The sequence below is a fragment of the Penicillium rubens genome (genome assembly GCF_028828025.1).
Source record: "Penicillium rubens strain IBT 27055 chromosome Unknown utg000001l_segment0_segment0, whole genome shotgun sequence".
Classification (NCBI taxonomy): Eukaryota; Fungi; Ascomycota; class Eurotiomycetes; order Eurotiales; family Aspergillaceae; genus Penicillium; species Penicillium rubens.
The window spans coordinates 2,755,865-2,778,241 of NW_026890599.1; the positions used below are offsets into that span (position 1 = coordinate 2,755,865).

Below are 22,377 nucleotides of genomic sequence, written 5' to 3' on the forward strand. Positions count from 1 at the left end.
TATGGACGGGTTCGGAGATAAGTAGTTATTTGGCATGTTCGCGTCCTTTCGTGTGAAGTCTTGGTCTCATCCCGCATCCCCTGCAGCCCACTGTTCCGGACGACTTTCCTGTTTATGATTCAGGGGGTGCCATCTCATCATAATTACAGGATACTATCCCAGTGAATTGATAGTTCAGGAGCGGAGGGCACCGGAATCCCGTCATCTGATTCGTCCGGCTTTGATGCACTGGACTTCCTCAAAGTATTTCGCTGCCTCCTAAAGGTCCCTACTACTTTTAGTACAAAATACTGCAACCTGGTCCCTCTGTCGGTATTTCTGTCCCGTCCAAACGCCCCTGTGTTGAACCGAGAGTGGCATATTCCACCGGGACCGTTGGCCCATAGTAGGATGAATTGGCTGTTTCACTCAAAACACTGTTTGACCTATCTAGACCGGACAGGCCTCTCACGTAAGGTGGCATGTAGTTGCACTTGTGATCCAGCGCAGTAGGAGAAAGCCGAAAGTGCAATCCAGATTTTGGCTGGTGGAATTGGAATCCCTCGGCCACTCGCGGCGCCCCAACGGTCATCCCTCCGAGAAAAAGCTGTGATTGTGCCCAGAAATGTGCACACTCACAAATATACAATAATTACGGGGTATGGAGTTGATGGTAGACATCCCGGTACCATGGGAAGTAGTCTGTCCAGGTGTCTCTTAGTAGTAAGCACGGAGCATACATCCATTTAGTAGGCTCCAGGCGTCCCTAGACGCATGCAAAAGACATCCAACGTATTGAACTCGAACCCTCAAACCTTCATCCGCGAAAGATCATCGGGTGGACTCTCACACAAGAGACACTTAGGTCTATCACACCACCAGTTCACGTCCGAAACCAGGTAACTTGGGTAAGAGTTGGGTAACCCTCAAACTTGACGATCCCGTGCTATTTTGGTGGCAAAATCACGGTCAAGCTGAGAACCAGGTGTCGGGTTACCAAATCGTGGACCTTCATAAAAATAATATACCTAGGTATAACTAGTCAATCGGGCGAAATTAAAAAAAAAAAAAAAAGGAAAACGTGAAAAACGAAAAAGAACGAAAGAAATTGCTCACACACACCCTTTCTCTCTCCACTTTCCTTGGTTTCTGAGCCACCGCCACGGATGTTTCGTTTCTAGAACCCCCAGACAGAGAGACAAGGAAAAGTCCACTGTATCATACTTTTGATTCTTTTTTTCAGTTGGGACTCAAGACCCCTGATTGGTGAATTACTGCAGTGACCCCCGTCTTTTACTATTTTAGGCCAAGGGCATGTTCCCAGTCATACAGTCTTGGTCAGCTTCAAAGGGTGTTTGACTCGGAGCTTTGCCCTTTCGTTTCCCCCCTTGATCTACATTTTTGTCTTCTCTTCTCTTTGGTGGGTCGAAAATAGAAAACACTGTCTAAAATGGAGTCTTTACCTTGCCATCCCGGTTGCGGCACTTCGTTTTGACTGCACAATTCCCGACAACTCCACATGTTTGGACTATCGCCTTTCGCGGGTGAGATTCCTCGGCACAGTGCTACCTGCAGAGTTCACTGTCAGGCTATTCCCAACCTTTTTTTGGTGATTGTACAGAAGGCCTGGGAAGAAAAAATTATGAAATTATGTACATTTAATTGCTTTTTTTTTTATTCCCTTGGGAAGGATCAGGTCTGGAAGTATCATCCCCTGTGTTATAGCCAGGATCCCACCGATGGTCGCAGACAGGTTGTACCTTCGACCATTGGCGCATGCAGTTGCGACCGCTATGATCGTGATATTCCCGTCGGAGTCATAAAGTTGAAGCTACATCGTTTACTGACATCTGTGTGTTGACTTGATGCACGCGGAACCCCATCCTATCATAGAAATCATCCGAGCTCACATCTTTGACCTTACATCTGAAGTCCATCGCGTACCCTACAACTGTTGTATGTACAGTCACGGGGCACCTGGGAACATCTCCGCAGCACTTGCAGAACCACACTTCAATTTCGCCTCCTGATTGGCGACGAACTAAATATCCAAAGTTTCCGGTAGACCTTGGTTGTTGCGGACAGTGTGCTCCGTACGAGAAACCCACGCAATCTGGAATCCAACCCTGGTTAATAATGGATGTGGGTGCTCAGTGGCTGATTTAACTTGGCAAAGCTGAAGCTGATCACTTGCGTTGTCTGGTGTACTCCGTAGTCGCCATATTTTGTACTCTACTTCCAAGTAGAGTACAAAATCAACGGATAACCGGCTTACTCCGTGCTCTCGACTATCACAACCAGGATACTTTTGTGGCTATTAATTACGCGTTTATCCCGACAGCTTCCTTCATCATTACACGGCGGGGCTTGGATTCCGGTGGCCCTCTGCGCCCGGCATCAACTTCCTCTGGAATTTTAAATTGCTTAGAATATTGTGATAGTTAATTTCGGGGTTTAAATTTTCTTTCAGGTAACCTGTCTTATGCGTCAGTCGCAAGGCCAAAAAAAAAAGGAAAAAACCAAAAGTCTACACCTTGCGAAAACACTCATCTCAATGCCGTGTTCAACCACCTTACTGTCCCTCTTACCCAGCACGGCTCCTTGCATGTGTCCCATCCTTGCGGGTCCCTACAAAGCGCTGAGAGCAACGCAAATATTAGACAGTATAGGAACTCGAGGTCATGGCCTCGAACATCACTATCACTTAAACATCCCACGTAGTATTCTGGTTTCGCTATCGGTGCACTATCTAGGATTTTCTCCGCTCTCGCAACCTTGTAATACACCCGTGGATGGGTTACAATTATCTATGTCATTGCGGATTATCAGCGGTTTGACGCGAGGCTATACATTCTGTTTTCAGTTTCAATAGCATGAGGCTGCTGCAATTAATCTTCTCTTCCTGGCGTCATTCGAACCACTCCTGGGACGAAGGAGGCGGTATGCAAACATCTCCAAGGGGGATCACGGTTTCGGCTGGTCGAGGGTGAGAGGTAGTGGAATTAGTTGGGGGCTTAGATCCGCTCATTTGTGTGTCAATTACATCGTACTCCGTATAGTATACGATTGTCACTAAAATTTTAATCCTGGATAGTTTTTCTATGACGTCGGAGTCCGGAGCATAACGTGGAGTATATTGTATGTGATATCCAGTATACCTTGAAGTTGTTCTGTGGACTGCTTGGCGCCTAGATCCATGGATATTTCTAGCGCAGTCTCACGATGATCAGATCCATTTTATCCAACTGCACGCCACACACGGAGTACTCCATAGAGGGTTGCCTTCTCCCTTTTAGTCTCTCCCGAACAGTCAACCGACAGACTGCAGCAACCTGACCTTGACCTCGACCCCCGGAAGTGCACACTCTGTCAAGGGCAAATGCAAATGAGCTCGGGCACATAGGACCGTGTGACAGAACGGGGTCATCTCGAGCTATCAGTTGATGTCCTTGAGGCTGATCTCTGATTCCAGACTTTCGTACTTCAGCCCCCCGCGCGCTCATACAGGGGCCAACCACCAGAGGTACTCCATAGAGGGGGTGGACGAGCCCACACAACCCACATGCTCGAAAGGTTTCAAAAGACAGAGCAGATTGAGGGGCAACCTTCATCGGACATCATTATCTGTATTTGTTTTAGCTTTTTGACTTTTAGCTTGACCAGGAGTTTTCTCGGAAGTTGTCTGGATCGTGCAAAGCGCCCCGAGCACGTCACAAAGCAAAGCGCTGGTTTCGGGCGCTGGCGCTGGCGCTGAGACTGACAGGGTCTTGAGTCTTGACTTTTTTGGATATCAAAGATTTGTTTGTTTCTCGTGATTTGACTTTGGCGGATTCGAGAATTTACCGCTTGACTCAATGGAGCCTTGATCGGGGTAATCGATACTCTTTTTGCCCCCCGCTCGGTGGCTCATGAGTGATTAACGATCAATGCGGTTCTGACGGTGTAGGAACTACAATCTGTCTATTCCAGCTGAGGCTATATTCTCTGCTATCGTGACTGCAACATATACTATGCAGTCAGCGTCCAGATTCCATACAATGTATGTTGTACTCAGATGCCAATATAAAGGGTGAGTATAGGATCTATTACGTAGCCTTTGTCTCAGTCGCTTTGAACGTCTAATATTAGTTATTCGCTTAACAATACCGGACACATGGGGTATCGGTGAGAGTCTAGAGCTCCCGATAATACATATATGTAAATAATAAATCATGCGTAGCGGTCACGACTCGACGATCCCAGTCGGAATGCATTACACTCCCGGCATCCGACGTCAGGAAATAAATTATTCTGCCTTGACATTTTACTTTGCCGTGGATGGTGGAGCAGTTAACGCGTACAAAAAATCTGACTTGCACCCTTTCTTACTACCGAGTACCATAGTACAAAGTGTACACAAGATCACATATCCCGTCTGCATCCGGGAGCCACTTCTTGTTTTCACCTTTTTCTTTTTTGTTCGATTTTCTTTTCGAGGGAAAATTGAGACTAACAAAATAAATTATAGTGTTTCAACCCAGTAGGCCGTCCTATGGGAAATGGATCCTCTTCCCCGGTCTAAGATGTGTTGCAATGCCAGGTACTGTCCCGAGGCGAGCTGGGCTTGTTTCCAATCTGCAGCCAGTAGCACTGTACTCCGTACTCTCTTTGTATATTGTATGTGAAATGCAATTATGCAATATTACCACAGCCAGGATGAAATCCAAGAAAAAATAAAATGAAATAAAAAGTAAAGAAACCTTCCATGGGAAACTTCACATTGTCACTTTCGGTTTTATGTGGATCAGCGGACTATCGCCTGCACAGCACCGTGGATGAACAGCACACATGTCACAGTCATCGACATCTCACAGATCGAATCGCCCGTCTTTCCAATATCCTTTGCAGATGCAAGGTAAATGACGAGAAATAACAGTGAAAATCCAAGGACCTAGACCCAATCGCATTTGAATTCCCTCCATCATCATCATTCATTGCGTCCCAGATTTATATTGGTTGAAACTAAATCTTTGACCTTTCGGAGTTGGTGGCTGACGACGCCTTTGTCCTTTCAAGGTCTCCGAGGCACCATTAACATGTCTTGGTTATGGCCATGACCAGGGAACACAGGCCAGTGGCGGGTTGGTGCTTTCTGGCGTAACCGTCCTTTCACCCTTGTTCTTTCCAACTTTCCCTCTCTTCGGTAATCGCGGGTTGAGGCCAAATTCAACTTCAAAGGTTTCTTTGTTCGCCGAAATTTTGGGGTGACGGATTTATCCAATGCTATCTCTGAAACCAGGGCTTTACTGGTCTGATCATTCCTTGGATTCTAGTGGGGTTGCTGGTTGCTGAGGCTGCTCGCAGCTTTGCCTTGGGCTTCTTTTTCGTTTGTCTGGATCGGGATCGACTGACCTGGATGGGATGCACACGATGCATACCGTTGATTGATTCCTCGTTTCTGATTTAAGTTTCCAACTTCAATGTGCTAACTAATACAAGCCGGATATTCTCATGCAGGTTGCATATCGGTCTAGCCTTGCTTTGAAAGTGCAGGAGTCTGATTAATGCTGGCCCAGCCGATGCATTCGTCTTTGAATACATGTATGCATGTCTCCATTGACAACACGTGGAGACAGATTCCCTCGAGGCAACGAACTGCGTATCCAACTTTGGCCTGGAAGTTACCGTCTACAATATTGTCTGAATCACAACGCCGCAGCACAAATTGGGTCTTCTAATTGGGCCTTCTCGTACTCGAGACGAAACAAACAAGAAGGGCTTCGCGGGTGGGCAGTCTCGGCTAGGCTGGGTATGCGGTTGATATGGCCATTATTGGGTCTGAAAACCTGCTAAAGTCTGTCTTGTCAGTTATGATGATTCAAGCAATGGTCGCCTAGCTTTCTTCCGATATCTACTCCCTATCCTCTTATCAGACATGTTGAAACCGGACATTGCCGATCAATGGTCTGTGAAAGGGAACAACTGACCATACCCCTTGATACCAACTCTGGTCTCCATTGAGATTCTAATTAGTTGGCTTGTCTCTGAAAACCATTGAAGTCTCTCTGTCGACAGACCCAAAGACAGTAGTCTTCCCCATCCACCAAGTGCATCCACACCCACCGAACCAACCAGTTAACGCTGGCGGAAGCAAGCAAGGCAGAAATAATCAGACAGACAAGGCGAAATTCCAATGGAATCGCACCGCATTCTACATCCGGATCTTGCCCAGAGATACAGACACTAAGCCACAGCGGCACCTCGAACATCAGAATCCGGCCTCGCGGTAACCACAATGGAACCTCACATTTATGGGCCCGAAATATCCCATGGAGCGACTGGCCACATTCGCATATCGCAGTGTGGCTATATGTACATTCCCCTGTAACACAGACAAACGGACCCTATGAAGACCCGAAGCATAAGCTATCTCAAATCCGACCAGACGGAACCGATGAAAAGAAAAAGCACAACTCAGGATATTCTATACTACACCAATCTAAGCCGCATCCTGCATAGTCATGCCTTCAATACTCTTTAATGAAGATATGAGACTTCGTCCGACACGGAGACCCCGACATACGCAACCAACCCAGGTGCAATCCAGATGGGTGGTGGACGCGTAGACAAGCAGAGGCGGCGCAAATAATTAGCCAAAGGGCGATATTATGCTCGTACCCGCATAAGAGCGCACTTGTACGCTCGTCAAGTAAGGCTTGAGCCGACTCAATTGACAGCCTCCGCCGTTACAAGCTCCCAGCACTGCTTCTTACATGCTCAGTGAGCGGATAGGCGGGCCTATATTAACGCCGTCATGTTTGAAATCCACCCAGGCTGTCTCTTGTAAATACGTGTAGAATTTGTCGTGTCTCGGCTCTGGGATTGCTGCCAGGATTGTAACGCAGTTCTTGGATGGGGTTGGACGTGTTGTTCTTTTTCTGGTTTGGGTCGGGGGCCGTGGACTGCTTATCTGCGTTGTCTATAAGAGGACCTGTGATCCCCGTTGGATTATATATTGCGACAGGCATGTCATACCAAACCAAGCCAGCTATCTTGCCATTGTGATTGTTGGTTTTGTGTTCGTGCTGACGTCGGGCATCACGGACGATATCCCGTCCCTGTGAAGTTGGGTATGATATTGTATTGTTCTAATCGCAAGGTTAACGTTGCTCTTGATGCTGAGTGTCTGTCCACATCGGATCATAAGGTCTCGGTCGATATCCTGGCTTATACGTAATACAAGTCTCGCTGACTCTCTGGGGATGGATCTGTGATCCTATGGCAGCCTTTGACATGCCTCGGAACCAATAGACCCTCGTGGGTCTTTCCGCGATATAAGCATGAATGAGTATATTATTTGCTTGTCATATTGCTTGCACTATGACAAGGACATATGATGTTGACCTCGCCTCCGAGTAGTTCTCTTGGTCTCACTTATACTTACATCCGAAGCACCTACCACCAGTGAGCAGAGTTTCTATCTATGATGCGTCATATCGGGGCTGGTATCCAATCTCCGCAAGAAACAAAGTATCAGCGGGCAATAGACGGCGAACAATCGTCGGTCACACAATGAAACTTCCAATTGACACGAGAAGGACCGGGAGTGCTGCCGATTCAGCACATCAGTGCAATTTAGCTCCAACAGACGATGACCGGCCGATTTTGGCCGATGTTTCCTATGAGGTGTATACTCAGGCCCATCGGGATTCCTAGGGTTAGATGGGGGAAGCAGGAGCAGTGAGGCAAGTGGAGAATCGAACTTCCCCGGATTTTACCAGAGGTAGCTGTAGCGCGGGTACCGTTGGGGATTACCATATTTGAGGACTATAGAGAGCCCAATGATGCGGAATAGATATGCGGGTAATACCGGTTAAGGGTCGGAGAATGTCGTAGGGCTTGGGAATTGGAGCGGGGAGGAAAGGGGGGAATATCGTTGATGGGGGGGGGGGGGGGGTTATTGTTTACGTTGTAGATATCAAATTGAATAGTATCTAACCATTCAATGATTCAATATCAAAGTCATGATAATTTTACCCCAAAACATTGACCGATAAACCGAGTTTGAAGTTCCCCGGGTAATTTTCTCCTCACCGGGAGATTGTCCCCTCAGTTCTCCAATTTTCTTTTTTACCCTTTTTTTTCTTTTTTTTTTTTTTTTTTTTTTTTTTTTTTTTTACCCTTTTGGCTTGTGATTAAGCACTTAGGCGGTTATTATAGCTTGTCTGGGAAATAGTTACAAGTTTTACTATGATTTTCACTATGGTATATATCAAGGACTTGGATGTTAGAGCAACTTATGTACTCGCAAATAGTATTGAATCATCGAATTGGCAGAAAAAGAAAAAGGGTAAATGTAGACAGTACCTGGTTTTACTGCAAGCAGCACGCAGTCAGCCAAGTACTAGATACATGTCTACCCCCTTGGGTCCGGCTACACCGATTCGCCTAAAGCAGCAACGCAATGATGGAGCTTATCAAATCTTTTTTTTCTTCATAAATTATTCAGTCACCCTTGATCTTTCATCCCATTTGCATTCCTTTTGCTACCTTTGGTACGCCCTCTTACAATGGCTGGCAATACGCTAGCAATTCGCAAGATGGCTCCGTCCATCATGCAGCTGTCGTCGATGACGCGCAGATCCATGTCGACATCGCAGCTGGCCCTTCGCGCAAAGCCGATGCGGTCGACCAAGGTTTCCCAGTCTGTATCGCGTATTGCTCGTCGTGGCTACGCTGATGCTGCCCCTTCGCCCGCCCCGAAGCCTAAGAAGCGTTTCAGAGCTCTGCGTTGGGCCTGGCGGCTGACCTGGCTCTCTGCCATCGGTCTTACCGGTACTGTCGCATACAGCATCTTCGAGCTCCGTCAACCCCCGGAGCAGATTACTCCTGACCCATCAAAGAAGACTCTGGTCATTCTCGGTATGTGTCGGTCGCGATCGTTGATTCCCTACGGCCCAAGTGTCGCTAACGCGACTATGCTCGTTTAGGAACTGGCTGGGGCTCCGTCTCCCTCCTGAAGAAGATTGACACCGAGAACTACAACGTTGTCGTCGTCTCCCCCCGTAACTACTTCCTTTTCACTCCCTTGCTGCCCTCATGTACCACCGGTTTGATCGAGCACCGCTCGATCATGGAGCCTATCCGAAACATCCTGCGCCACAAGAAGGCCAGTGTTCAGTTCTACGAGGCCGAAGCCACCAAGATTGACTACGAGAAGCGGATTGTGTATATCAGTGATGATTCCGAAATTAAGGGTGATATCTCGCACACCGAGGTTCCCTTCGACATGCTTGTGATCGGTGTTGGTGCCGAGAACGCGACTTTTGGTGCGATCCTCTCTTGCATCCCAAACGATACATTTTGGACTAATTTTTGTGTGATGTATAGGTATTCCCGGTGTTCGTGAGAACTCCTGCTTCCTGAAGGAAGTCGGTGACGCCCAGAACATTCGTAAGCGTATTATGGACTGTATCGAGACCGCCTGTTTCAAGGACCAGACCGAGGACGAGGTCAAGCGTCTGCTGCACATGGTTGTGGTGGGCGGTGGCCCCACTGGTGTTGAATTCGCCGGTGAACTGCAGGACTTCTTCAACGATGACTTGAAGAAGTGGATTCCCGAAATCAAGGACAACTTCCACGTCACTCTCGTCGAGGCTCTGCCCAACGTTCTTCCCATGTTCTCCAAGCAACTGATTGACTACACTGAATCGACCTTCAAGGAGGAGGAGATCTCTATCCGCACCAAGACCATGGTCAAGAATGTTACCGACAAGTACATCCAGGCTGAGGTGACCAAGCCCGACGGATCCAAGGAGCTTGAGACTATCCCCTACGGTCTTCTCGTCTGGGCCACCGGTAACGCCATCCGCCCCGTTGTCCGCGACCTGATGTCCCAGATCCCCGCTCAGGCCGAGTCCCGCCGCGGTCTCGCTGTCAACGAATACCTCGTCGTGAATGGTACCGATAACGTCTGGGCCGTCGGCGACTGCGCTATTGCCAACTACGCCCCCACCGCCCAGGTTGCTAGCCAGGAGGGTGCCTTCTTGGGCCGCCTCTTCAACACCATGGCCAAGGCCGAGGCTCTCGAGAAGGAGTTGGAGGCTCTCTCTGAGCGCCAGTCCCAGGCCAAGGCCGCGGAGGAGCGCAACCAGATCTTCGACGAGATCCGTGAGCGCCAGAAGCAGCTCCGCCGTAACAAGCAGATCGGTCCCTTCCAGTACTCGCACCAGGGTTCCTTGGCCTACATCGGTAAGGAGCGCGCCGTGGCCGATATCAGCTGGCTGAGCGGCAACATCGCCAGCGGTGGTACTATGACCTACCTGTTCTGGCGCAGTGCCTACCTGAGCATGTGCTTCAGCAGTAAGTTCCAAATTCTACCAACACTGATTCAGATTCATCACTAACATATAATCCAGCTCGCAACCGTGTCCTTGTCTGCGTCGACTGGGTCAAGGCTCGTCTCTTCGGCCGTGATGTCTCCCGGGAGTAAACATCCGCACCTGGTTTTCGATGACTTTCTGTAATATTGCCAGCCACGCTACATCTTCCCTTTGGTTATTCAATGCCTTTCCTGACACATTGACTGTGTAATGTGTCCCGCTACGCCCCCCTTATGCCATCCCCTCACTATCCTTGTCTTTATTTCTCTTTGCACCTGTGACCGTGATAGACATATCCATTTTCCATCTTTTTTCTCATAACACTCACCATTGGTGCAGCGATTGGTTCCACCCAGAGACAAAAGCATTAATTCGCGTCTTCTTTGTTTCGCTTTCTGTTTCTTTTCACACTGTACTGTATGCTAGAGGAATATATAGACTGGGTCTGGGATTGTCGTATTGAACCTGTCATTTTCATCTGCGCATTATCTTCTTCCTAGGAGAGCGTGCTAGTAAGAGGTTTAGTCGTGGAATGGTTGTCTTAGGGGGGTTGGATTGTATAGGATCCGGGAGCCTTGGATGCAATGAGCCCAGCGTCGACAGACCCGTTGGGGGAGTAGGAGTGTCCGTTCATCATTTAGTGATACCAGGATGATCTCTATGAGTTCTCCGGGAAAGTTGTCTAACCACATTTCCAGACAAGTGCTAGGCCGTTGGAAAGACATCAAGTTCAATAGGGGTTTCTAGTTCAGCAAGGTAATTTCGTGTATGACGTCCAACTACATGTAACTGTATGTGCAGCTATATCTGCTCTATTGTCTCCTTGAAGTGCGTTGTGGAGGGAAAAGATATATATACCTTTAACCGATCCTCAACTCACCCAAGTCCGTATCTCTTTTATACTACTCCATACTACGAGGGCCATAAAGATTATCTAAAAGACTACCTAGAAAGACCCTCACATATGCTCGGTAACCGCACTGCTACCTACATATATATATACGGAGTATACATAAAACAACTATAGCTTTGCAATTACCTACATACATGCATGTACATATATGTACATCTACCTACTCCTGTGGAAGAACCATAATCCGTTTGCTTTAGATGCTCCAGCTAACTATCTATGTACTCTCATATATTCTTCCGGGGCACATGCCTAGGTGGGAATATCACGACTTTCTTCGACCCACAAGTCTAATATAATTACAGCCCCCGCATTTCCATCCGTGAGCTGTATCCTTCGCGATGGCTGATTCGTCCAGTTGGGGGCCTAAGCAAGAGCTTATTCCCGAGTTTGTTTCTCATTGTCCCCCAGACCTCCTCCGTCCAAGCGACCCGCAAGATCCTCCCTGTGATTCATCTGGACGTTCGAAACGATCATCAGTTTCTCGGATATGCTGACAGACGTGAACAGCGATGATCCTGTCGTTCGGTCCCGTGCGGTCCAAAGCCTTACTACGTTATGACCGTTGATACAACAACTAGCCAAGACCAAGAAAACCGCCGGCGTCCTGTATGATCCGAAGGAACACATTTGGAATCGGCAAGACATCGACGATGTCCTCAGCTACCCTCTCTACTGATGTGAACGATGTTATCCAACGACTTAAACACTCCGACTACCATAAAATCGACAACTCAGAAGCCTCTATTCGCGTTGCTGTCGAGCTGCTCATTCTTGACCGACTACTTTGACCACGTTCCCTCGGCTATCCTCTCCACTGATGAACAGTGTTTGCACCACTAACACGGATCCAACTGCGATCTTCCCTGCTGCTTTAACACTACAAGACTCTAGCGCTTCGGCCTATATCTGCAGAATTGGGTCGTGACCGTTGGGACCTTGTTTCTACCGCCACCACGTTTCCACCACGTCAATAATTGCTGCCAAGGTCAATTCTTTATTGTCTTGAGATCGTTGTTTTGTCATCGGATTTATTGAGATCATCACGGTTTACCAAGCATTCATCCATAGCCAAGCATGCAGTCTTCGCCTCCGGGTCAGCCGCCAAGCCAGTCCCAGTCCACCAGTGCCTTACACTTACCCTGTTCCAGACCTGTCACGTCATGTGAAACCATCGAGACGAAGGTGAAGGCAATAGCTGGTAAGAAGAAGGCCTAGTATCGGTTTATCTTCGGGGCATCGTAAGGGAACTGGGTCACTCACGATAAAGGTGCGAGGAAGAGTCAACCTTCTGCTAGAGGTATTTAAGCAAATCGAACAATATTACTCTTGTTTTAGCTTTTCTCACTCTCCTTCTTCCCTTTGATCTTACCGAGAATATTAGCTCTGTTATCAAATCAAGGGCTGCAAGTTTTGCTCCTGAATAGCTGGTAGCTTTGCAGGTTTAAGACAATCCACCTTCATGTTACTTAGAAAGTCTACCTCGTAGCTAGCATATCATATGGCCTCTGCTTCCAAGGTTGCCCCTGGCTTCTTTCAACTACGGACACTAAGTTCGATAAATGGATTCTACCCACGATATTAAGAACATCACAGACAGTAAAATGACAAGTCTATATATAATAAATAACAGCGACAAACGTGCTTTTTACAAATCCCTACATCTTCACTGCGTTTTCCCTTTTCCCTTGCCCAAATGAGATGGTCCTTTAGCCCTTTTCGGCGTCGGTTCAGCGGTGTCAGTGTTATCACCTGGAGAAGGACGTTTAAGACGGGCCGGTAAAGTAATCCTCAATACAGATGCTTTCGGGTTAGGACCTACTGATGCAGGCGATTGCATTCCTTTAGCCCTTTTCGGCGTAGGTCCAGCGGTGTCAGTGCTATTACCTGGAGAAGGACGTTTATGGGCCGGTAAATTAATCTTCGATCCAGGTGCTCTCGGGTTAGGACCTACTGATGTAGGCGATTGCATTCCTGAAGATGTAGTGGGACGATCCTCCAGCATATCATCTGTGAAGAAGTTTTCTACTTTCCCACCCCAGAGGCCTATCACCCGTTGACAATTAAGGCAAGGTCTCATCAATGACCTCAACGCTTGCGGGTGGGTGTATCTATTCCTGTGATCGTTGGAAAGCGTCACTGCAAGACCATACACCTCCTCATGAGGTTTACGGTCCCTAATTAGTTAGTATGGGATATAAGGGATCTCAAAGGTATGGACTCACCGTAGAACGTGCGCAAGAGGATAGGTTTCCGCACAGTTTCCAAAGTTAATATTATTGGATGTTCGACTCTTTAAAGTCGAAGACCAGGCTGTTATTCCCACTGCGTCAAGTCTCTCATCACGAAGGATATCGAAACGGGCTTGTTTCAGGATTCTGGCCCAGAGACCGCCCCGTTGTTGGGGCATGGCATATCCCCCGAGCGATGCTCCCAGCTGAAAGTGGCTCTGCTTACCGGTTTCCTCTGCCCAAACACATGAATAGGCATTGGGGGGGGGGGGGGTGCGGAGCTATCTTGCGACACCAATTGCCGTACATCATTGCCAGAGGTAAGTAGAAATTGTAATTCGTGGCATTCTGGGGTGCTGGACCAATAATGGAAAGGAACCTACCTAGAAGGTCAAAGGAGCACCAATATGGAAAACCTCCATATGTCGTTTTATCCAACAATAAGTACGATTCGTTCTTGCTAGCCGCTGCTGGGTTGACTATCCTCGAAAAAGGTTGAGGGTAGGGGTCCCCGGTCTGATATTTGGCCCCATTTTCGCTGCAAGAATCCGATTAGCAGACAGAAACCAGGGTCTAGCGAACATCTAACTCACCTGAGGGCGACAATATCGGTGTGTAGTCTTTTCAATTCTGGGACGACTTGACTATCCACACCGTAGGTAGAAGGGTTATCTACAACCCCGACCATGAAAGCTTGGGTCTGCGCATAGTTAGTTACCTATGCCCCAGAGAAATGAAGGGATTGGCAGTTGTGAACTCACTTGTGTTAGGCTCCAACCAAATGCCCTCTTCAAGTTCACTTGGTCATATAAGCCAGCAAATGTACAGTAGCAGAAGGTGTCGTTGGGGTTGTTGACATTGTGATTGTTGTATTCTCCTGGATAGCTGCATGGGAACCTCATCGTCTAAATACTCACCTCATATCAGTACTGGAGGGATTTGTTCCTTTGTTGAGGATCTCAAGGACATGATATTAGTTGTCATCAAAGCCCATCGATTGTGCCAAGATGTACAAAATAGATTACCAAAGACCAGAGTCAAATAATATGAAACATAGAGGTCCAAGGTATACAATTATAAATATATCTGACAGACATAAATAGAAATAGTCGGATACTAACAAGGAGAGGCACTATGGATATCAAACAAAGCACCAGAGTATACATCATCCTATATCTTTTTTATAGGCCTGCACGATTTCTTTGTTTCATACATATCGTGGCCCTTTCTTATACCGGCCAAAATCTCCCTACCAACCTATGCTCTCCATTCCTGTCCTTGGAAAATGGCTCCCAAAAAATCAAAACTACCAAAGCCCAAAAGAGTCAACTTTCCGGTGAGGTTAACCAAAATATGCGGCTATGGACCACGCTAACCCAATAGAAAGCCTCGTCGATCTAGAAGGCTTGCTGGTCTGGCGCCACAGACTGTATTCTCCCTCGAGGAAGCTGAGCTTCCACCAGGGAGTCCACTTTGGCGGGAAGAGCCTCGGAACGGCACGAAACCAACACGGGTAGGTATATCATTCCCTTTCTATCAAAGCCGTGGCTGATGACAACAGTGGGCCCCGACTGACCCTCTTGGATTCTCGAGTGATCCAGAGGAGCTTGGCTATTATGAATGGGGGCAAGAACACGGTGTTCAAGAGCGTATGAGGATTTGTTATGACCTCACCAATTGCGTGCCGGTGTTTATATCTCAAGATCGGTGCAGCACCCTGTTTGAATCAAACGGCAGATACTACATGTGGGCTCGCGATGGTAACAGCGTGGTGCGCATCCTTCATGATGATTTGGAGGAGATCAAGCAAATCATCACCGACTGGGGTGAAGGAGCACTGTCCATGGAGTACATGGGGGATGTGTAATTCGGCCCTGTGATACGAAGTTTCATACGTTCGTATGTAGGCCGAGGTACTTGCCGGCCATACTACTGGGTAGCTAGGGTTTCTACAGATCAGGAATAGAGAATGGAGACGGATTCAAGGAAGAGATTATCGATTGTGTAATGAACGGTCTAGAGCTATGTACATTGACTTCAAAACAGTTTGAGATACATCTTATCCCCGGAGGAAGGGTAAGAGGAGAAGCTGGCTAAACAGGATAAAGAGAGTGGCGGGAACACTAGCAGAGGTATCTAAATCCAGATCAAGAAGAAAAAAACAGGTGTTTCCCAAAGGCAGTAGGGGGAAGAGACAGAAAGCCCAAACATCATATCTTCTAGAAAAGGTTCCAACGGCTCCGCGTTTCCTTTCCAGGAGGCGCACGCTCTGGTTTCCGGGCGCGGCCGTCAAGCTGTCGGATGCCTTCGATCTTCTGCAGAGCCAGCTCTAGCAGCTCCTTCTTGCGGATGATATCGAGGTGACGGCGGATGCGAGGATCCTCGCGGGCAAACCGCTCGACCTCGGCGTCTGAAAGGTGTCGTCCAAGTCTTGAATCAAGCTCACGTGGGAAGTTATAGTAGAACTCAGATAAGAGCTCAACATTGAGGAATAGCACGGCAGTGGAGGTGAGTTTATCTGCCACAACATCTAGGAAGATCTCGGGGCAGTAGTACTTGTTCTTTTGCGTTGCGCATTGCTTAGACCGGACGGCGAGAAGTCTCATCTTGATAAGATCCGCTCGGTCCCGAAGGAACAGGCCTTCCCGTCCTAGATAATATATGTCAGTGTTTGCAAAGAGAAAAAAAGAGGGAAATACCAACCTCTCTCCAACAAGGCGGCACTGAAACCGCCCGCGCCACCCTCGCCGTTGCCCTCTAGTACTACTTCGCCCTTTCGCACTCTGTCGATAAACGATATAACGTCTTTGAGTTTCCGCTTTCCAACAACGTCTTCGACATGCTTCAGGGCCGATTCGCATGACCTGAGCTCTTCCCTTAGGACTTTACCCACGTTGTCTCGGCCTTTAGCCCATTCAGGGTCTTCGATCTCGATCTCAAACTTATACGGCTTGATGCAATTTTCGACTTGATCGCTGGTGCTGAAGAATTTGTCATTCAGGATACTGGTGCATGCATCTGTTATCTGTTTGTGGGCACCAGGGTGGGAGGCGAACGTAGACGAGGCTAGGAGCGACTCCACATGGTTGTTGAGAGCATTGGCGACAACAGTCGTAGCCAACCGGCCAATTCCAAGCTTTGTTAATGACGAGGTTGAAGCATCGAGCTTTCTGTGCCAATATAGCGACTCAGGATCGGCTTTAGGAAGGTCCTTGAGGGGATCTAGTTCCAACATTGGAGGATCCAAGTCCTCGACTGGCTTGTTCCAGTAGCGTTGCGCCAGAATGTCCATGACTCGCTGGTCCAGTTCTGCCTTGAGCATCTCCCGAACCTGCGGTCGCCCGAAGCTTTCCGCGAACGCCTTAAAGGAGTGCTTGAAACCATCCAGGCTTTCCGCCAAGTGAGACTCCGCGCTCAAAGGTCGGTCATTATATTGAACTTTGAACTCGTAGGTTGCCTCCTCCAGCTCTTGGCTGATGGCGTCTCTGGTTCCAGACAGGCTAGATGACATGGTTTGCTCAAGAACCTGCATCAGCGTTTTCCGCAGTGTCGAAACACCAACCGATACGTCAGAGTGGGGACCGAATTCATTCTGATGCGCAGAGAAGTAGGCATTTTCATTTTTGAGAATAGCGCTGGTAATGTTTCCAGAGCCTCTAGAAAAGAGAGCTGTTGTTTGGGGAATCCGGGTAACAACACCCACGTAACCCAGCCGAAGGGGGTATTTTTTATCGGAAAGGACATCGTGGCCACGTTCGGGGCTAACAAGGTCCATCTTCGTAATAACACCGATAGTCCGTTCACCCCGAGGGTCTACTCGACGACTGGCTCGAAGTGCTGTCGAATTCGCCAGGTCAACGTCGGCGGCCGAGATCGCCAAAATGACATTTGGTGGTTGGATGTATTTATCGCAAAGATCAGCAATCTTTTGTTTGAGCTCTGGGGGCTGATCTCGGCCCGCAACCTGAATATATCCCGGCAGGTCGATCAAGGATAGATCCGGAACATTGGGAGAATATATCGTAAGCTGAATGGGATCGTCTGTGACACAATCCTTTTCAGGAACAGCAAGGTTCAGATCTGTGAGTGTGCGCTGAACTTGGGAGAAATCCGTGATCTTTCCGAGACCGAGGGCCGGGAATTCACCGTATTCTGCCTGAGCGTTGGGAGTGTTGACCAATGTCAGCTCGATTGGCCGGCGGGTCACCATGTTGGAGCCCTTGGGCAAGAATTCGTGGCCGACGATAGCCTCTAGAACCGAGCTTTTGCCCGACGATTGGGATCCAATCACGACGATCGATGGAAGAGTGAGGGTCCCGGACTGGCCGATGGTCTGGAGAATATTCCGGATTTCGATCATTTTGCGTGTTAGCAGCATCATTTGATCATCCTCCGCAGCATCTCTCGCCGGCCGTGAATCTTCCTCTCCCGATTGATCGTAACCGAACGCTGTAGTGGTAGCGGCGGCGGCAGCAGTACCTGCCCGGCTTTGTTTCGGCTCTTTCCCTCCACCGCCAGATGAATCGCCCTTCCGAGACTCGGACTCCTCGTCGAGGCGTAGGATCTTCTGTAGCCAGTCAGGAATTTCGATGTCTTCGGTCGTCTTATTCCACCCGCGTTGTGTCTGATCCGCCATGTCCTGTAGTCCTTCGAACAAGGTCGAAGCGGTGTTCCCCGCAGTCTCCGAGGCTTGTCTGAAGACGTCCATCGCATAGTTACCGGCCTCTGTCAAAATTAGATCAGCTTGGGATTCCACCTGTAACGAGCTTCATCCACGAGAAACATACGAGTTGCTTGGTATTGGAAATAAGCTAGACCCGCGATTGTCGCACCGCCGAACATAGCCGGAACCCTGACAAGCTTTAATGCCAGCTTCGGAAGCATTCGAGCAAATGAGATTGATCGAACAGCAGGGACATTGTGTATGGCATTTGCACCCACAGGCCATGCGCGTCCTCTCAGAGCGGTACCACCATCTGCGCGCAACAGGCCGCCGGTCCTCGAGCCTGCATTATGAATATGGCGAGTTAGGTGACCGTTCCGCAATAGCGGTCCTAGTCGATGGGAGAGTATCCTCCCACTCATTATTGTTGTGGTAGCATTCAATAGAAAATGGAAATAAAAGTGATGACCTTGTAGATTACCGGATCACTGGACATGTGACATCAAGCATAACTAACAGCCCCCGTGACTTGCGCAAGTAGCCGCATAGCCTCCCGTAATACCCTGGTCACGTGAATTATGACGTGCTGTGCAAGGGAAGTGATTCTATTCTTTTGTGTTGATTTTGATAATAACTTTCTTCTTCCTTGTAATCCCTGGAAAAATTACGCCTCGAATATATTGTTGTTGGGCTGTAAGGTTGTGGTTGACGTTTGGGCATCTCCCCGATTCTCAACAGTCGGTGACTCTTCCGCCGCCCTGATTCCCATACATCCTTTGGCACGACTAACACGACTACGGGATTGCGCAAACTACAAGTCTAGTGTACATCTTGAGGGTTGTTAGTAAACTTGAAAGTGGGATTTGACACAGTCATTCTATTTGCATATGATCCGGTTCAAACATGTGTCGATTCTTGGTAAGGTCCATCCGTCCACGCATTGCGCCCAAAGCTGATATCTCGATCAGATATACAAAGGGCGAAATGAGATCCGTCTCAGTAAGCTGATAACTGAGCCAAGTCATTCAATCCTTACTCAATCATACGATTCACGTCTTCGACTGGTAGGTTGTCTCATCTCGCTGGGCCAGACCCACGTGGTTAGCATATCGCAATCACTGACATGTAGTATCAAGGACAATCGCCGTCCTGTCAATGGTGACGGGTTTGGTGTTGGTTTCTACACAGATCCCAAGCTTGGACCAGAGCCTTGCATCTTTACTTCAACACTGCCTGCCTGGAATTGTGAGAATCTAGAGCGACTCGCTGCAAAGACATGCTCAGACCTGATTTTTGCGCATGTCCGCGCAACAACCGAGGGTGCTCTTGCCGAGAACAATTGCCACCCTTTCCAGCACCAGTCCCTGATGTGGATGCACAATGGCGGCATCGGCGGTTGGAGCTACATCAAGCGCACGCTGGGAAGCTCGCTCGCGGACAAGTGGTACCTAGGTGTGAAAGGTGGCACTGACAGTGAGTGGGCATTTGCCCTGTTCCTTGACCTGTTAGAAAAAGAAGGGGTAGATCCAAGCTCTGACCCCGGTCCTGAGGGGTTCGGACAGGCTCTTCTACGTCGTGTTTTGATGAAAACCATTGCCAGAATCAATGAAATGGTCAAGGAAATTCCAGAGAAATATAATGTTACCGGGGTTGAGACTCGGAGTTTGTTGAATTTTGCAGTGACCGATGGCCATACTGTTGTTTGCACTCGGTACATCAGCAGCAAAACAGACGAGCCTGCCAGCTTGTATTTCTCTTCTGGTACCAAGTGGAAGGAAGGTGAAACGAAAGGACACTTCAAAATGGAGCGACATGATAAAGGTGCTGATATTGTCCTTGTGGCTAGTGAGCCCATCACCTTTGAACGACGTGAGAACCCTTTCTCTCTCCCCATACCTATGAACATATGCTAATTTTACATATAGACAATTGGGTGTCAGTCCCGACCAACTCAGTTGTCACCATCCACAAGCAGACTGTTATGCTTCACCCAATTCTCGATGAATTCTATGGCGAGAACCTCAACCACGACCGCTCTTCCTGCTTTGCTGTATCCAAGGGGCTTGTCAGCACTGCTCCTGGGACAACTATTCCACCAGCGAATACAAAGGAGCCATGCGCCCCTTCGGCAACGGGCAATGGTATTGGAAACACTAATAGTGGTATTGAAAGCTTGCGGTCTGGTCATGTTACTGAATGTGCCGTGTCACACTGAATTCGACATTGAACCGATCATTCTTCGGGGACAGTCTGAGGTTCAGCTACGAAACTGAAAGCATTGTCTTAATATGGCGTTGGGAATGAGCAAATATGCCGGATATCCGGTCATATTGGAGTTTATGAGTTGGAATGCGAGCATTTGAGTCCATGTGGTCTTTCGGGATATATTATTTGCAGAATCAAAAAGTCAAATGAATAGAAATTCAATTTGGAGAAGGAAACACACCTCAGTCAAAGTACAACCCATAAAACGGAATCAGAAGCTTCGGACGCTTTCACATGTTCGTATACCAGTCACGTGGACGTGTATTATGACGTAATAAAATCAACAGCCCTGGAGACTCGACATCCTTGTATCTTCCACTTGGTCGAATCATCTCTATGACTATTTCATGAACATGGCTGCCTGAGAATTTCACAATGAGGAAGACCCTACTACTCGTCTTTATTCACGGCTTCAAGGTATGCCGACGCCTGCCTGCTTGCTGAAGACCTGAACCCCTGCAAAGAATCACAGATCTATCTTGAGGTTCATTTTTGGCGTAGAACCTATGTTGACTGACCAACTCCGATGCTAGGGTGGCGACGATACTTTTGGGACGTTTCCTGAACATTTGCGCGTCCTCGCAAGCAGAGCACTTCCTGCGGTCGAGGTTGCCACCGCTATCTACCCCAAGTATGAGACTAAAGGTGACTTGAAAGACTGCGTGGCCAGATTGCGAGATTGGTAAGACCCCGTTCAGTCCCTCATATCAAGCTTTGCTGACTGAGATGCTTACTTGCAGGTTACAAGATACTGTAATTGATATCGAAGTTGCCAACCATACCGCATCGCCCACCGTCGATCCCTCGGTCCATGTCGTTCTGATCGGTCACTCAATGGGGGGAATAGTAGGAGCGGAGGCTCTCCTTTTGCTGGCAGCAGAACAACCAATTACTCGAAATCCGACTTCAAGCACACAGCCTGGGTGCACAGATGGTACCGAATCTGTCGTGGAGCCGGGTACTTTCATGTTCCCTCATATTCAAGGCGTGCTTGCATTTGATACGCCATTCTTGGGAATAGCGCCAGGGGTCGTATCCTATGGCGCAGAAGGTCACTACCGCAATGCTTCAACCGCCTACAACACACTCTCCGAGGTTGCAGGTTTATTCGGTTACGGTGGGAAGGGCACTGCATCAAACCAGGGGCCCACCCACACACCCCCGCAAGAGCCCTCCAAATCGTTGCCTTCCACACCCGATGCCGCCGCGACACCTTCCTGGCAACGATGGGGTAAGTATGCTATGTTCGCTGGCGCGGCTGGTGCTGTTGCCGCTGGCGGCGCTGCCATGTATACGCAGCGCCAGAAGCTCACTGACGGGTTTGGATGGGTATCATCGCATCTTGAGTTTGTGGGTTGTCTCGCGCGCACGTCGGAATTGCACGAGCGTCTCGTGCGGTTGTCGAATGTCAAGGAGGAACGCGGAATCGGGTGTGTGAACTTCTACACATGTCTCGGGAAAGGTGCGACAAGTCTGGTGGAAAACACGTCAGCAAACAAAACATCCATCAGTCAAAGAATCATCAGGTCGAGGAACAGGACGTTCTGTTCATTGCCAGAGGAGGTGGAACTTGGCGAGGATTCTCAAAGTCCGGGGCTTTTGTGGACTAGGGCAGTTAACGACCGGGCTACTGACGAAACCAGCGCACATACTACCATGTTTCTGTCCAAAGAGAATCCTGCATTTTTTGAGATGCTCAGTGACGCGTGCGCGGTCTTGGTCAAATCGATAGACAAAGGCTGGTATGATTCGTCCACCGACACAGCCAAGAAAGACGATACGCATAAAACACAGAACACAAAAACTAAGACAGACGGGGACTCCATGGATGGTGATGACGTTGTTGTCGTTGACTGAGTCGCACGCCCCGATTTGAGCATGCCGCTCCACAATTTCCCCTGTTTTTATTACCGCTTTAGAACGCTCTACGAGAATTTCTACCCATGGGACCACTCCCCTGATCGGCAG

At 48.5% G+C, this 22,377-nt stretch overlaps 5 protein-coding genes across 5 annotated transcripts; 4 read left to right on the forward strand and 1 right to left on the reverse strand.

The window, feature by feature from the left end:
* Window positions 1-8,528: 8,528 nt before the first annotated feature.
* N7525_001089 (uncharacterized protein) lies at window positions 8,529-10,474 on the forward strand (the record flags this gene model as incomplete). Its single annotated transcript, XM_002558280.2, has 4 exons — window positions 8,529-8,880; window positions 8,949-9,287; window positions 9,349-10,320; window positions 10,377-10,474. The coding sequence occupies 4 exons, from the start codon at window positions 8,529-8,531 to the stop codon at window positions 10,448-10,450; spliced, it is 1,737 nt and encodes a 578-aa protein (XP_002558326.1). The 3' UTR covers window positions 10,451-10,474.
* A 4,292-nt stretch (window positions 10,475-14,766) lies between these two features.
* Window positions 14,767-15,348, forward strand: N7525_001090 (uncharacterized protein; the record flags this gene model as incomplete). The annotated part of the gene is made up of 3 exons (XM_061211761.1): window positions 14,767-14,817; window positions 14,869-14,994; window positions 15,043-15,348. The coding sequence occupies 3 exons, from the start codon at window positions 14,767-14,769 to the stop codon at window positions 15,346-15,348; spliced, it is 483 nt and encodes a 160-aa protein (XP_061070987.1).
* A 352-nt stretch (window positions 15,349-15,700) lies between these two features.
* Window positions 15,701-18,566, reverse strand: N7525_001091 (dynamin-related GTPase MGM1; the record flags this gene model as incomplete). Its single annotated transcript, XM_002558277.1, has 3 exons — window positions 15,701-16,131; window positions 16,185-18,206; window positions 18,269-18,566. The coding sequence occupies 3 exons, from the start codon at window positions 18,564-18,566 to the stop codon at window positions 15,701-15,703; spliced, it is 2,751 nt and encodes a 916-aa protein (XP_002558323.1).
* Window positions 18,567-19,047: 481 nt separating this feature from the next.
* Window positions 19,048-20,359, forward strand: N7525_001092 (glutamine amidotransferase subunit DUG3; the record flags this gene model as incomplete). Its single annotated transcript, XM_002558276.1, has 4 exons — window positions 19,048-19,062; window positions 19,113-19,208; window positions 19,281-20,013; window positions 20,070-20,359. 4 exons carry the CDS (start codon window positions 19,048-19,050, stop codon window positions 20,357-20,359), a joined length of 1,134 nt encoding a protein of 377 aa, XP_002558322.1.
* Window positions 20,360-20,784: 425 nt separating this feature from the next.
* N7525_001093 (esterase/lipase family protein) lies at window positions 20,785-22,266 on the forward strand (the record flags this gene model as incomplete). Its single annotated transcript, XM_002558275.1, has 3 exons — window positions 20,785-20,826; window positions 20,943-21,091; window positions 21,150-22,266. 3 exons carry the CDS (start codon window positions 20,785-20,787, stop codon window positions 22,264-22,266), a joined length of 1,308 nt encoding a protein of 435 aa, XP_002558321.1.
* Between the last annotated feature and the right edge of the window lie 111 nt (window positions 22,267-22,377).